At 35.1% G+C, this 13,676-nt stretch overlaps 1 protein-coding gene across 3 annotated transcripts in view; it reads left to right on the forward strand.

The window, feature by feature from the left end:
* USP15 (ubiquitin specific peptidase 15) overlaps positions 1-12,629 on the forward strand; it is a 66,178-nt gene extending 53,549 nt beyond the window's left edge. For 2 of the 3 annotated variants that reach the window (XM_080341722.1, XM_080341724.1), the window contains 14 exons: positions 914-1,087; positions 1,409-1,567; positions 2,253-2,477; positions 4,101-4,184; positions 4,273-4,367; positions 4,527-4,715; positions 5,578-5,693; positions 5,818-6,093; positions 6,411-6,481; positions 6,846-6,961; positions 8,723-8,872; positions 9,329-9,432; positions 10,004-10,092; positions 10,388-12,629. In XM_080341722.1, coding sequence (XP_080197848.1) covers positions 914-1,087; positions 1,409-1,567; positions 2,253-2,477; positions 4,101-4,184; positions 4,273-4,367; positions 4,527-4,715; positions 5,578-5,693; positions 5,818-6,093; positions 6,411-6,481; positions 6,846-6,961; positions 8,723-8,872; positions 9,329-9,432; positions 10,004-10,092; positions 10,388-10,573 — 2,034 coding nt within the window. In that variant the 3' untranslated portion in view covers positions 10,574-12,629. Of the gene's footprint in view, positions 1-913; positions 1,088-1,408; positions 1,568-2,252; positions 2,478-4,100; positions 4,185-4,272; positions 4,368-4,526; positions 4,716-5,577; positions 5,694-5,817; positions 6,094-6,410; positions 6,482-6,829; positions 6,962-8,722; positions 8,873-9,328; positions 9,433-10,003; positions 10,093-10,387 lie in introns of those variants that run through there. The other variant, XM_080341723.1, reaches the window with a different exon arrangement.
* Positions 12,630-13,676: the final 1,047 nt, after the last annotated feature.

The following is a 13,676-nucleotide window of genomic DNA, read 5'->3' on the forward strand; positions in this document are numbered from 1 at the left end:
TTGCAGAAGGGCAGCTGAGACTGATGAAATACTTGACCTCCCTTGGAATCTTAAATAGAGGAAGAATGCAGAAAAGCTTATAATGTTTAATGAAGAAACTTTGCTAAATCTAAGGCATGGCATGGGGATCATTTCCGAGTGATGGAAAACTTTTTGTTTAAAAGAATGTGAGGAGTAGCACACAAAAAGTCAAAGTGGTTTCTTAATATTGTAAATCATACTTCAGTGATTACATCCTGCTATCTCTAAGTGCTGACAGAAGAGACAAACTCATGCAGTGTTAAGTCCTTATCTTAGTCTAAACCAAGGCCCTTGCTTTCCTTGGACTCATTTCAGCTTTAAACAGCTTCACAAAATTTAGAAGAACATAGGAAGGGCTGCACCAATTCTAACTCAAGGTCTAGTCTGTCTGGTATAATATCTCTGTTTTCAACTATTTTCTGCTCACATGTTGTTCTGAATATGGTGTAATTTGATTTAAGAAGCCCTATTGGCTCTCTTTTCCAAGTACATATGTAGTCTGTCATTGAGGCCCTGTAAACTTTGTGCATCTGTAACAACCTTCAGCAAGGTGTGTCATAAAGCTATTATTAATGTATCAATAACCACCTTCTTTTGTTTGTTTGGAACATTGATAGAAGTTATGTTGTCACATTGTCGTTGACTGGACTGTTACGTTTAATAAATTCTGACATAAAGCATTTGAAAAATATTATCTCTGCATACTTTGTAATGATAGCTACAGCCAGTCGTGGTTTAAAACCATTATTTGTTTCTGGGAAAGACTTTTGCTGCTTTTTTGTTGTTGGTTTTGCTTTTTTTTGTGTGTGGGCATGAGACACGAAGTTTGAACATTCTTTGTTTAGAAGTAATTCAAATCACTGTTCTAAAAATTCCTTATTTCTGTTTGCAGTGTCTGAGCAACACACCTCCTCTCACAGAATACTTCCTCAATGATAAATACCAAGAAGAGCTGAATTTTGACAATCCTTTAGGAATGAGAGGTGAAATAGCAAAATCTTATGCAGAGCTTATCAAGCAAATGTGGTCAGGAAAATACAGCTACGTTACCCCGAGAGCGTTTAAGGTCAGTAAGGAATTTAACCTGAATATACATTGCTAATTTGGTTTTGTGGTTTAAGTATACAAAACTTACAAAAATATGCAATAAGAATTTGAATGCAGTCCATTCGTTTAACTGTTAAAACACTTATATATTTAAGTAAGTGTCAACTGTCCTTGTGTTTTGGTCTTTGAGAATTAGTTTTGGCTTCCTGTCTCCGTTGAAAAGCTTATCTTTTATAATTTTATAAGTTTTGCCTTTTCAACTTTCTTCTGTAGCATCTCAGAAGTATCTGTTCTTTATAACAAGTAAGGTACCAGAAGTAGCTGTATTTATTTTTTTTAGACACAAGTGGGACGATTTGCACCACAATTTTCTGGTTATCAGCAACAAGATTGTCAAGAGCTACTGGCTTTTCTCTTGGATGGATTACACGAGGATTTGAATCGAATTAGGAAAAAGCCTTACATTCAGTTAAAGGATGCAGACGGGAGACCAGACAAGGTAGTGTTTTTGGTGTTGATCTTCATTTTAGTCAAGGCTCCATGTTGCAAGATACTTCTACATGATTGTTCACTGAGAGGTTGGGATATTGGTCATGTGTTGCTTTTTCTGGAAGAGATTTCAGAACATAAGCGAAGACTTCGAAAGTGAGATCTTGTTCAAGTACCCATGTAAATTCCTGTTTATCTGGAAGATAATTGTAGGGGTGGGAGGTTGTTAAAGCTTTGTTAAGACCTTTTTGTTCAACGCTGAGTTCAGCTGGGAAAACTATTTCCATTCTGTTCCTTTGTTATTATATCTACAGTAGGCACGGTTCTGTCTCTCTTCAGTATTCTTACTTTAGGGAAATTCCTCTAGCATTGAGCTACAAGCATATTATAGATAACTTCTTTTGTAACAAGTGTGTTACTTCAGATGGAATTTTTAGTTTTAGCTTTTGTGTTTCCTCAAGCCACTTCAAGTCTCTCTCAGACTATGCAATACCACTGGCAGAATCTCTGTCCTGGGAAAACCTTACACCTTTTACCCTATGATCCTGATAGTAACGTATCTTACAGAGTCCTTTGGAGGGAGATTTCTATGTTTAAGTGGTAGCTGAGAATGTTCTCTCAAGTACTATTACTAGTAATTCTCTCTATTCATTTCCTACTACTTTGTCATAACCCAGCTCATGCTTTAATTACAGGTGGTTGCTGAAGAAGCCTGGGAGAACCATTTGAAAAGAAATGATTCCATCATTGTAGATATATTTCATGGCCTTTTTAAATCCACCCTAGTTTGTCCTGAATGCGCTAAGATATCCGTAACCTTTGATCCCTTTTGTTACTTGACACTTCCATTGCCCATGAAAAAAGAACGCACTTTGGAAGTGTATTTAGTTAGAATGGATCCACTTGCAAAGCCTATGCAGGTAAGCCTCTCGGTATTGTACAAAACTCCTGATTCATGTGGCATTAACAATGAACCTGAGTTCCTTTACCTTTTTAAAATTTAGAAGTACAATAAATCCAACAAGCTTTCATTTTCTGGTATGTGTTCTAAAGTCCTACTTAAAAGCCTGAAGAAGATTGTATATACCTTCTTATATTTCTGTGAGATATTGGTAATTTCTTTATGGTTGTATTAATGATGCTTCTTAATCTTTAAAATGTATGCTCTCCTAATTTTTTATCTTAGGGTTTCTACCATTATTTTGTATGGTTATAAAAACAATGTTTATACACTTAATCCAAACTGAATTCCTCAGTTTCTTACCCTCAAAAGGCAAATATTGGTAATAAGGTGTGCAAAAAAAACAAAGGCAAGCAGCATACTAAATATATTATGTAGTCCTGAATTATTCTGTGCTAATTGTACATAATAGTAAAAAGAAAAAAAATTCAGATGAGATTTCTTTGTAAAGGCTATCTCTTTTGCCTTTTTTTTAGGAAGGATGGTATTATAGACTGTAGAATGGCATGAAACAATGTACATAGGTTATGGTAACAAAATAAGGAGGAAATAGTTCTAGCTGTACATTATGGGGTAAGCAAGGATAGGTTAAATAAGAAAGACATGAGCAGTTAGGCAGACTTGCAAAAAGGCTTTAGCACGTGAAATCAGTCTCTTATCAGAAGGAATGGGGAAAAGGGAGTGTTCGTAAAGGCAATATAAGTTAGGGAAGTCAAAGATAAATGAACATGTAGTAACTAGTGGGAGATGAGCCTGCTAGAAATGTAATTATTTGTGAGAACAAGTTTGCACAAGGGACACACAGTAATTAAAGGTGACCATGTATGACGTGTGAGATGGTTCTGCAGCGATGAATAGAGTTTGGGAAGAGCTCAGGTTCAGTGGAGCTCTTGTGAATCTAAATAACTTAAGACTTAAGGAGATACCGAACACATGCTGTACTTGGCGATTCATTACAAAGTTAAAATACCTCATTTCTAATTAATCCTGTCTTTATTTATTATGCAAATAACAGGTAAGAGTCCTGTGTGGAATTTCATTACAAACTGCAGGTGTACAGCACTAAGGGAAGCCACAGAGAGGTTTTATTTGTTAATTGTCAGGTTCTCTCTCTGCATGTGAAATTAGAATTCAGTCTTTACCCATTGCCTGCCATTGCTTTTTTCCCCAGCAATACTTTGTAAACTACGTGTGTTGTATTCTAAATTTAAGAACCTAGCCCATAGCATGCATACGATTTAAATGCTTAAATATGTGCTGTTGAAATATAAATGTAAGTAGTTGGTGCTGTTAGTCTTCTTATGGAGAAAGTAAAATAACATTTAAAAAGGCATTGTATAAACTAATAAATGTAGCGTTCAAAATGTGTGTGTTTGTATGAATGAAGTTGTGAACGTAACTACTACATCTTCAGCAGCTTTCAGAATTTGTGTTAGTTGATTTACATACTTTACACCTTAAGTTCAAGAATCTGAAAGAAGTACGTGAAGTATGTTGAACATGTGATAAGTTGTTTGGGTTGTTTTTTTCTCATGTATATTTGTTCTCTTAAGAAATTAACATGGCATTTATTTTTTTTTAGTACAAAGTAGTTGTTCCCAAAATTGGAAATATATTGGATCTTTGCACAGCATTGTCTGCTTTGTCTGGTGTTCCTGCAGATAAGGTAAGAGTGATTTCTTACGAAGCACAACAACAAACATTTTGACACGTATCAACCTGATTTAATGATGTATATTCCATTTTCTTTCTAGATGATTGTTACTGATATATACAATCACAGGTTCCACAGGATATTTGGCATGGATGAAAATCTAAGTAATATTATGGAACGTGATGACATTTATGTGTAAGTACATGTCTCTTTGCAGCCTGTTTAGTTATTTGCAAAAGTTCAAAATCTAGACATAAAGACAAACCTTGGAGGTTGTATTATTTTTAAATTTTTTCCCTTTGTAACCTTTTAAGTGACATTTGTCCTTTGTATTTCTGATTGTTTTTCTTTTAGATTTGAAATTCCAATCAATAGAACAGAAGATACAGAACAAGTTATAATTCCTGTTTGTTTAAGAGAAAAGTGCAGGCACACTAGCTACAGCCATAGTGGTTCTTCGCTGTTTGGTCAACCTTTTCTCATAGCAGTGCCTAGAAACAATACTGAAGATAAATTGTATAACCTGCTGCTGCTAAGAATGTGGTAAGGTTATTGTTTAAAGAAAAATACGTTTGTTATGAATAATCCTAAGAGTTGGAATCACTAGGCACTTATTTTTACATGCATTACTAACAGCCAGTTAGATATGAGTACTTAGCCTTTTATTTGCTTTCTGTTAAAGATATTAGATCTAAAATTTTAGCCACTTTTTGATGTGAACTATTCTGGATTTTAATTTTGATTTTGTTTTTTAGCATGACCTCATGCAAAAAATATTCCAGAAGATCATGGAGAGTCAATCTGTATTGTCAGTTTAGGGGAATTAATTCTGCTGTATACAAAGCTGTTTGTTAGGGCTTGGTAAAATGGAAATGTTTTACCAATTCTTCTGCTATGGTTATACCTCCTGTCTCTACTATACAAGTTTATATACTAATTTATGTTGTAAAAATACATGGTAGAAACTTTCTGAAACTAGACTGGAATAAGTGTCATTATGTGGAAGAAATTGTACAACCTCCAGTTAAAATTTATCCTTCATTTTCTGTTGATGTAACTTTCTCAGTAAGTGAACCCATATTTTTTTCTGTGTAAAAAAAATATATATATGGTTAATGAACAGATAAATAAGTGATTTCTGGACAGAGACACCGAGATTTAAGTTGCATAAAATCAAGAACTGCCAAAACCACAAGATCATAGACAAGCAGAATTTCGGCTGTGTCTGTAACAGTAAACACGTTAGTCAATAAAACTATTCATTCAGAATAAATCAGAAAGGAGTGCAGGAATACAGTACACTAAAATGGATTTGCTGTAACCATTTAATTATCTGCTTTGAACAATGTAAATATTTTTAAATCATCCATTGATTCTAACTCTTGCTCTCATTTGTTATATTTAGCCGATATGTAAAAACATGTACTGAAAGTGAAGACACCGAAGGATCCCTACATTGCTGTAAGGACCATGGTATCAATGGAAATGGCCCAAATGGAATACACGAAGAAGGATCTCCAAGTAAGACTGGAATATCTAGACTGGTTCAGTATTTTGTGTTCAGTTTGAAACTGAAGTCAGCTCTGTAGTGTCTTTCAATTATTTTTTCTTCCTCATTTCTTCCTCCTTCTTCCATTTGTTTCAGGTGAAATGGAAACAGATGAACAAGATGATGAGTCCAGCCAGGATCAGGAACTTCCTTCAGAGAATGAAAACAGCCAGTCAGAAGACTCAGTTGGAGGTGACAATGACTCTGAAAATGGATTATGTACTGAGGATACTTGCAAAGGTCAACCACTCACGGGACACAAAAAGCGATTGTTTACATTCCAGTTCAATAATTTAGGCAATACTGACATAAACTACATCAAAGATGATACCAGGCATATTAGATTTGATGATAGGCAACCTAGGCTTGACGGTAAGTCATGGGGAACAGCTTGGACAGCATTTGACTCTGATTCTTTTTTCTGACTCCACTTACATAGAATAGTGTTTCATTCTCTCTGTGTACTATTTGGTATATCTTTTTTTTCCCCAATAGTAAATTCTGTATAAATAATTATTTTGTTATTGTAATTAATTATTAGAAATGCAGAAATTGTGTGTGCTGCAATTTTTCATCTTAAATTCATGCTACCATTGTGTAATTAATTTTGAAGAGTGTTTGCCCAAAATTAATACAGTTTTATGTAAAGCAAGAAATAGTATTAAGAAAAAACATGTTTTTAATCTTAGAAAGATCTTTCCTTGCTTTGGATTGGGATCCTGAATTGAAGAAGAGATATTTTGATGATAGTGCAGCAGAGGTAAGCTGTTTATGTTGCTCCCCTTTCCAGCACCAATAAAACATAATGTGAAAAATACAACTTCATTAATGTGACATAAGAGATTGTAAGTCTTCAAAAGAACAAGCTATGTATCTTTTTTCACATTATTTGTAGTAAATATGTTGTCATAAATAAAATTCGTTTACACATCTAAGTAATTAGGAAATTTTAAGCTTACTAATTTGGAAGTAAATCTGAAGCTGTGAAAGCTTTTTGCTTGAATGGTTTCTGATGAGTTTTTCCATATGTAGGAGCTTTGTAGTTACTGTTTATAGTAAGACGACATCACTAAAATGAGTTTTATTTCATTTGTTCTCTTAACTCAAGAAATACTTCTCTTTAGGATTTTGAAAAACATGAAAGTGTGGAATATAAGCCTCCCAAAAAGCCTTTTGTGAAATTAAAAGATTGCATTGAGCTGTTCACAACAAAGGAAAAACTAGGTGCTGAAGACCCATGGTAAGGACAAAAAAATAAAATTGTTATGTTCTATGGTGTGTTTCTCGAAATGTAATCAAAACCAGACTTGAATGTTAGCAGAGATACCTAATTGATTTCTTAATGATATTTTGAATCTTGTACTTCAAAGCATAGTTGAAAATTCTCAAAGTGTTTTCTATTTTGATCCGTTGCTTAACTAAAATTGTTACAATATACAGAAGGTTGTGTTTGTATGGGAGATAATTAATGCATTTAGAATTAGGGGGAGGGGGCTGATCCATAAGGTATTCTAGTCTGTGAGCTGTGATCTACAGTGCATAAATAATATTGTGCCAAATCCAATGCAGTGGTTTAAACAAATACTCCTTTCTCAAATGAGAAAGGTTGGTGCATACTGAAGAATTTTTTATGCAAATACCTAACTTGCCTTGCATTGTTCTGTCAAATAGAGGTGTGCTTACACGAGAGGGTTTGTGAGATGAGGGATGTCTGCTGTGAGTAAAACCTCCCAAGTTCATGTTCCAAACATTAAGTTTTTGGCAGATACTTTATTCTGATTGATAGTTCTTCCAAACTATGATTTAGAATCATATCTGAATATTCACAGTTATAGGAAGCTCCTGTAAGATCCTTCTTCTCCAGGAATTTTCTAGCAGATAAGGATCCTTCATCAACACCTGAAGCTCAGAATTAAGTTTGAAAAGAGGGTCTACCACTTTTTCTTTTGTGAAGTCTTTTGGAGACTTCCAGACTTTATCACCAGAGATTTTTCCTTTATTCGGGCAAGGTAGGGGGGCTGACTTCCAAATTATGGGGGTTTTTTTCCTGTCTTGGCCAGATTACACAACATTGGATAGACTATTTGAGATACCATATAACTCAAGTATGGTGAAGTGCTTCCATTTTTTGCAGCACCTTTTAAGTAGAGTATTTAAACTACAAAATGCACTAGAGCAGTTGCTACTAGACAGATCTCTCCGCAGGTCATTAACCACACTCTTTGTTCATTTGCCAGGTCTTCGCAGGTCTAATCTATGAGAGTTCATCCCTTTTTTAATTAGGGCTCATCTCTTTTTTGTCATACATGTTTACTTGCTAGATACCAAGATGTAGAATATGTGTGGGCTACTTCAGAGAAGACTTGCTTTTATGCATTGTTCTTATGTACCTTTCTCCCTTGAGCCCTAGTTCTTGAAAGACTCAAGTATGCATGGCAGGGAACAGAAATTTACAAGTCACAGCCTGTGTAATACTTCCTTACTAGGGAGGCAAGTATTTTTCAGTAAGGAGTTTTTCAGGTTCCAGTAGTCAGTGTTACCCGCTTTTAGTGGTAGGTGGGATGGGCTGGGAGGTAGATGAATTTGAAAATTGAAACTTGGAAGAATGACAGTTATTTATGGCTTTTCATATAGTCAGCTGTCCTGAAGTATTTTCATAATGATTTGGTTTGTTTTTTTTTTTTTAATAAAATGAGAGGAAACCGTGTTTCAACTAAAGATACAGGGACTAGTATAGAGGACAAGAATCCTGTACTGCCGGGTTTTAATTTTGTGTTCAAAATACTGTCGAGCTTCACTGTCAGTGCACTTGCACACTAGCACCTCACATTTTAAACTGGAAGGGATATCAATGGCATTAGTAACAGAAGATGGAATACATGTCTTTGTTTCAGCTTTTGCTCATTCACTTGTCCCATGTTACTGGCTTTCTCTGTGGAAATGTATTTTAACATGCATACAGACTGGAGTTATTTTTAATCGATTTTTTATTTTCTTCTAGGTATTGTCCAAACTGTAAAGAACATCAGCAAGCTACCAAGAAGTTAGACTTGTGGTCACTGCCCCCTGTACTGGTAGTTCATCTAAAGCGCTTTTCCTACAGCAGATATATGAGGGACAAGTTGGATACATTGGTTGGCTTTCCAATCAAGTAAGAAACCTAAATATTTGGGTGCTAGAAGTGTAAAAAGCATGACCAGGGCACATGTTTAATCCAACAATTATGTAAAATGGTTTTGTTCTCAGCTTCCATGTGTAGATCCAGGAAACACTGATGACAAAATGGTTGTAGGTGAAAAGTATGAACTTGGAAAAATAATAATAGTAGATAAGTAAGGAGGAACTCTTATCAGTAGTTCTGGCTAAGATTTCTGGTTCCTGGTCTGCTCCTCACAGAGTGAGAGATGCTGTGTCAGTGTAGTCTGCTATAGTGGTTTTTGTGGGGAATATAAAGTAAATTAAATGGTTCAAAGACCACCAAAATGTGAAATGTTTAAAAATATTATTATTAACATGACCTTCTTTTGGTTGTTTTTTTTTGTGTGTGTGTGTTTTGGTTTTTTGTGTGTGTTTTGTTTTTTGTTCTGTTTTGTTTTGTTTTAAACAGTGACTTGGACATGTCAGAGTTCCTTATTAATCCCAATGCAGGGCCTTGCCGCTACAACTTGATTGCTGTCTCCAACCACTATGGAGGAATGGGAGGAGGGCATTGTAAGTTGATTTCAAATATCATCATTCTCCATATCTGCTTACTTTCCATGTTTATTTTTATTTAAGTACTGATCACTTTGAATTAATGGCATTTTTTAATGATTGAGGGACATTTTTTTCATTACTTTGAAATGCATTCACCAGTATTATAACACAATCTATATGAATGAGTTTTCAAGGATAATTGTAGGTTATTTTATACTTCCAGCTATGCATATTGCGAAAAGAGAAAATATAAGAGCTCTGTAAGAGTTACTGTAGTCTGACAACTGATTTTATCTTACTTCTCTGTATTTTTCTACACTGTGCATCTGCTCGAAAGAAGAGAGAAAAATGAAAGCGTGGCTGAGGGATTTTGACTGTCCTTTCTCAGTATGCATTTTCTCTAGAAGGGAAATGTTATTGGTTAAGCTTTCTTTGCTGAAAAGAAGTATTAAATTATGAGTCGAATATCAATAACAGCTTTTAGTTAGTTAAATGTCAAGTATTTGACAGTAAGAGACTCTAGCAATTTACTGTATTACATCTGTGAAGACACTAAGTCCTTAGACATTGTTCTTTTTTGTCGTAGATACTGCTTTTGCAAAAAATAAGGATGATGGAAAATGGTACTACTTTGATGACAGTAGTGTGTCCACTGCATGTGAGGACCAAATAGTGGCAAGTACCTTTTGTGTTTCTAAAATTGGGACTGTTGATGATGTTTTCTTCTTGAGGGAAGAAAAATGAAGAGTAAATCATGAACCTTGCAGTAAATTTGCAGGTAGTCATTTGCTTTCTTTCAAAGGACAGTACAAAACAAGAGTGGTTTGTTCCAACATGCAAAAATAACTTATATGGAAGCTTTGGATTTCTTTGTAATTTTACTTTATAGAGTTGGAAGAAAACAAAAAACTTGGATTGTAAATGTTCTGTCTGGAGTCTCACGAGCATATTACACTTGTCTCTTTTACAGTCCAAAGCAGCATATGTGCTCTTCTACCAGAGACAGGACACGATCAGTGGAACTGGCTTTTTCCCTCTTGACCGGGAAACTAAACAAGGTGCTTCAGCTGCCACAGGCATCCCACTAGAAAGCGATGAAGACAGCAATGAAAATGATAATGATATAGAAAATGAAAATTGTATGCACACTAACTAATGGAAGAACTAGAAGCCATAAAAGAGACTTTCCTGCTGGGGATACCTATTGAAAGAGTGAAATTGCCCACCAAATTAAGAATAAAAATCTGAGATGGGGAGTTTCAGATAACAGAATGTAAATCTTTGTTACATTTTAACATGTGCAGTACTTGAAGTGAAACAATAAAAACTTAAACAGAAATTCTCTCTAATGCATTTACAGTCTTGTATTCACAAGCTATATATAGGAAATCACAAATAAACCCCTTTTAAGTTTTCTGCTGCTGTTCTGATGGATTATGTTTTCTTTTGTTTTGGATGTGAGTTCATAACTAAAATGTTAAATCTTTGGATTTCTGACATTTATTTTCTTAGTACTGCAAGAATACTACTGCCAAGTCTAGTTTCTGAATGGATATATACATGTTCCTTAGGCTGTCACACAGGCTACAAGTAAAAATGTCGTAAATACATAAGCAGTAGTTTTCTTGTTTCAAGAAATTTTTGTTTCTCCCTATGTTTTTTTTTTTCCCAATTCGGTCACAATAGAAGAAATAGCTTGAAAAGGTGTTTTAACCTTTTGTGATATAGTTGAGCATCCAGAATATTATGTTCATCTTACTGCTGCTGTGGAACAGGTTCTGGATTTCATGCTGCATTAACAAAAAGTTTTTCAAGTAAATGTAAGTATCCTTTGTTGCTTGTTGGAATCTACTCTGCAGACATAATTCCTGTTATCTTGCTTATAAGACATGCATAATTTTAATCTGGTGTCAGTCCAAAATTTAAAATTGTGCTGTAAGTTCTCTCCTCCCAGTTTTTGTAGTTTGACAGCTTGCAAACTACTCTGTAATAGGGTCAGAGTTAATAGTATTCTGTATCCATAGTAATGACTGTGTATCGGGCTTAGATGAGAATTTTTTCAGTATACCCTGCCTTTAAACTGTTAATGAACAGAATTACTTTAAAGGTGGGACTGTTAATTTTCTTTGTGTGTTCCTGATGGAATTCACCATAGCCTTACAGCATATCTGAAAAGGTAACTCATTATAAGAGAATTGGCATTTGCATGTTTGAGTCAGAACCTGTACAGTATATAAGGCATACAAACTTTGAATTGGATTTTAGTTAACTCTGTTCAGGGGTCCAGGATGCCAAAATAAGTGTGACAGTTGTTTAATTTGCTGCTTTCCCTTTAATCTAGTTGGAAGAATGTATTGTTGATTGGTATACAATACTGCCTTTGAGAGGGGCTCTTAAGTGCGGGGGCACATTTCACATATCTACTACCTGGAGAATTGCTTTGTGTCCCACTGTTTAAACAAATAATTTAAAAAAGAAAAAGCAAAAAGTATGATGTTCTTCACTTGAACTAATCAAATACAATAGGTTATAAATTGTGTATTGTAAATAAAAGTTCACTCTGTGAGTGCACATTTTGGTAAATTATTTATTTATGTTAGCATTAAAAAGTTTAAAAAATTGCATTTGACCAGGATATAAATGAGGTATGTTGGACATGGCTTTGCTTTATACCTTGATATTAAAACTGGTGTTCCATCCTGGTATTTTAAAGCTGCTTTGAGGTTTTTTTTTTTCTTTAAATGTAAACTAACCTCCTGCATGACAGAGGTTAAAATTTTGTCTGCACTTGAGTTCACTTGGGTTTACATTTGAAATGCGCATGTTTATTTATACAGATTTCAATAAAGCTATTCAAGGCCTTACTTAGTCTTCCATTTTCTTACCAATTCATTGCCCACAATGTTTGCGTAGTGGGTAGTCTTTTTGTCTAAGACTTGTATTATCAGTTACAAAATGGCTAGTTAATGACCAGCACGGAATAATAGTATTTCCAAAACATTGTATATATAAAAAGAATTCTCTCCTGTCATTCTCTGACTCTAAAAAAAACATTTGTAAGGCTGTAAAAAAAAAGAAAAAAGTCATAAAAACCTATTATTTATTTTTTAGAAGTAATACTGTAGCAATAATTAATCAAATGGAAAGATAGTAATTCCAGGGTGGTTAGTGAAATGAGACTATATATTCAAGATTAGACAAACCCATATGGTGGGGGGAAAATGATACAAGCTTTTGGCTTAAAACCTTGCATTTAGGTGTAGAATACAGTAACCCAATGCAAAGCTGTGTACTAAATAGCTTGGGAGTTTAACTTGCTTATTTTAATCAGAGCGCTTGAGAGATGAGATTCATCTGTGGAGTAGAGGAAGTAATCCTAGAGAAGCGGTCATCTCTTTGAACAGCACACACAAAACGCTCCCCTGTGTTCATACTCCCGTGGGTTGTCCCATGTCACATTGGTCTAGAGCTTTAGAGTTTAAAAGGGTGTTGTACAGCATAACACTTCGTTAACCTGTCAGAATCCGTGCCTTGTCTGAAGTGGAGACTGATGAGACTGCTTAGAAACAGTCCTAAAATTACATTTGGCCCTTTGAAGGCAGCCGCGAAGCTGATGTGGCCCCTGGTGAAAATGAGTTTGACACCCCTGGCTTAGACCATCTACATTTGTGTAGTGATAATTCAGTATACTAACAAAAAACAAGGAATCTCAAAAAGCAAAACCAGCACAATTCCTGACCAAGCTGGTTTGTTGGTGTTTTTTAAATGACTTTCTTCTTCGAACAGTGTTATCTGATTCAAAACTTCCTTTTGGAGCCTGTTCCCAGTAAGAGTTCTCCAGAATACCACTTGGATACTTTGGGAGAGAAGACAGAAATTTAGTGAGGCCTTTTTGCTCTAAGAGCTTTTATGACCTGTCCACCCTAAAATGCATAAGCAGAAATAAAAAGTTCATTAAATCTTCCTAGGTCTGTGGTAAGGATCCTGGGGAAATACACCATTTGAGTTATTACCTTTTAGAAGTTCAGACTGTAGCCTGGGAGATGCAGAAAAAATTAAAAGCCCAGAGTAAATAATTTTGCACTAACAGATGTAAGGGGACGTTTTACCAGAAGGCTACTTGGAAGTGCCTCAATGTGTGTGTGGCACCTTCTGCGGCCGGAAATAACTGCGTGCAGGGGGTATTGGAGTGGAAAGGAACATTCAAAGAACTAATGGTTCAAAACTGAAGCCAAACGATCTGGAAACTGAGATAAGCA

This window comes from Nesoenas mayeri (assembly GCF_963082525.1).
Source record: "Nesoenas mayeri genome assembly, chromosome: 1".
NCBI lineage: Eukaryota > Metazoa > Chordata > Aves > Columbiformes > Columbidae > Nesoenas > Nesoenas mayeri.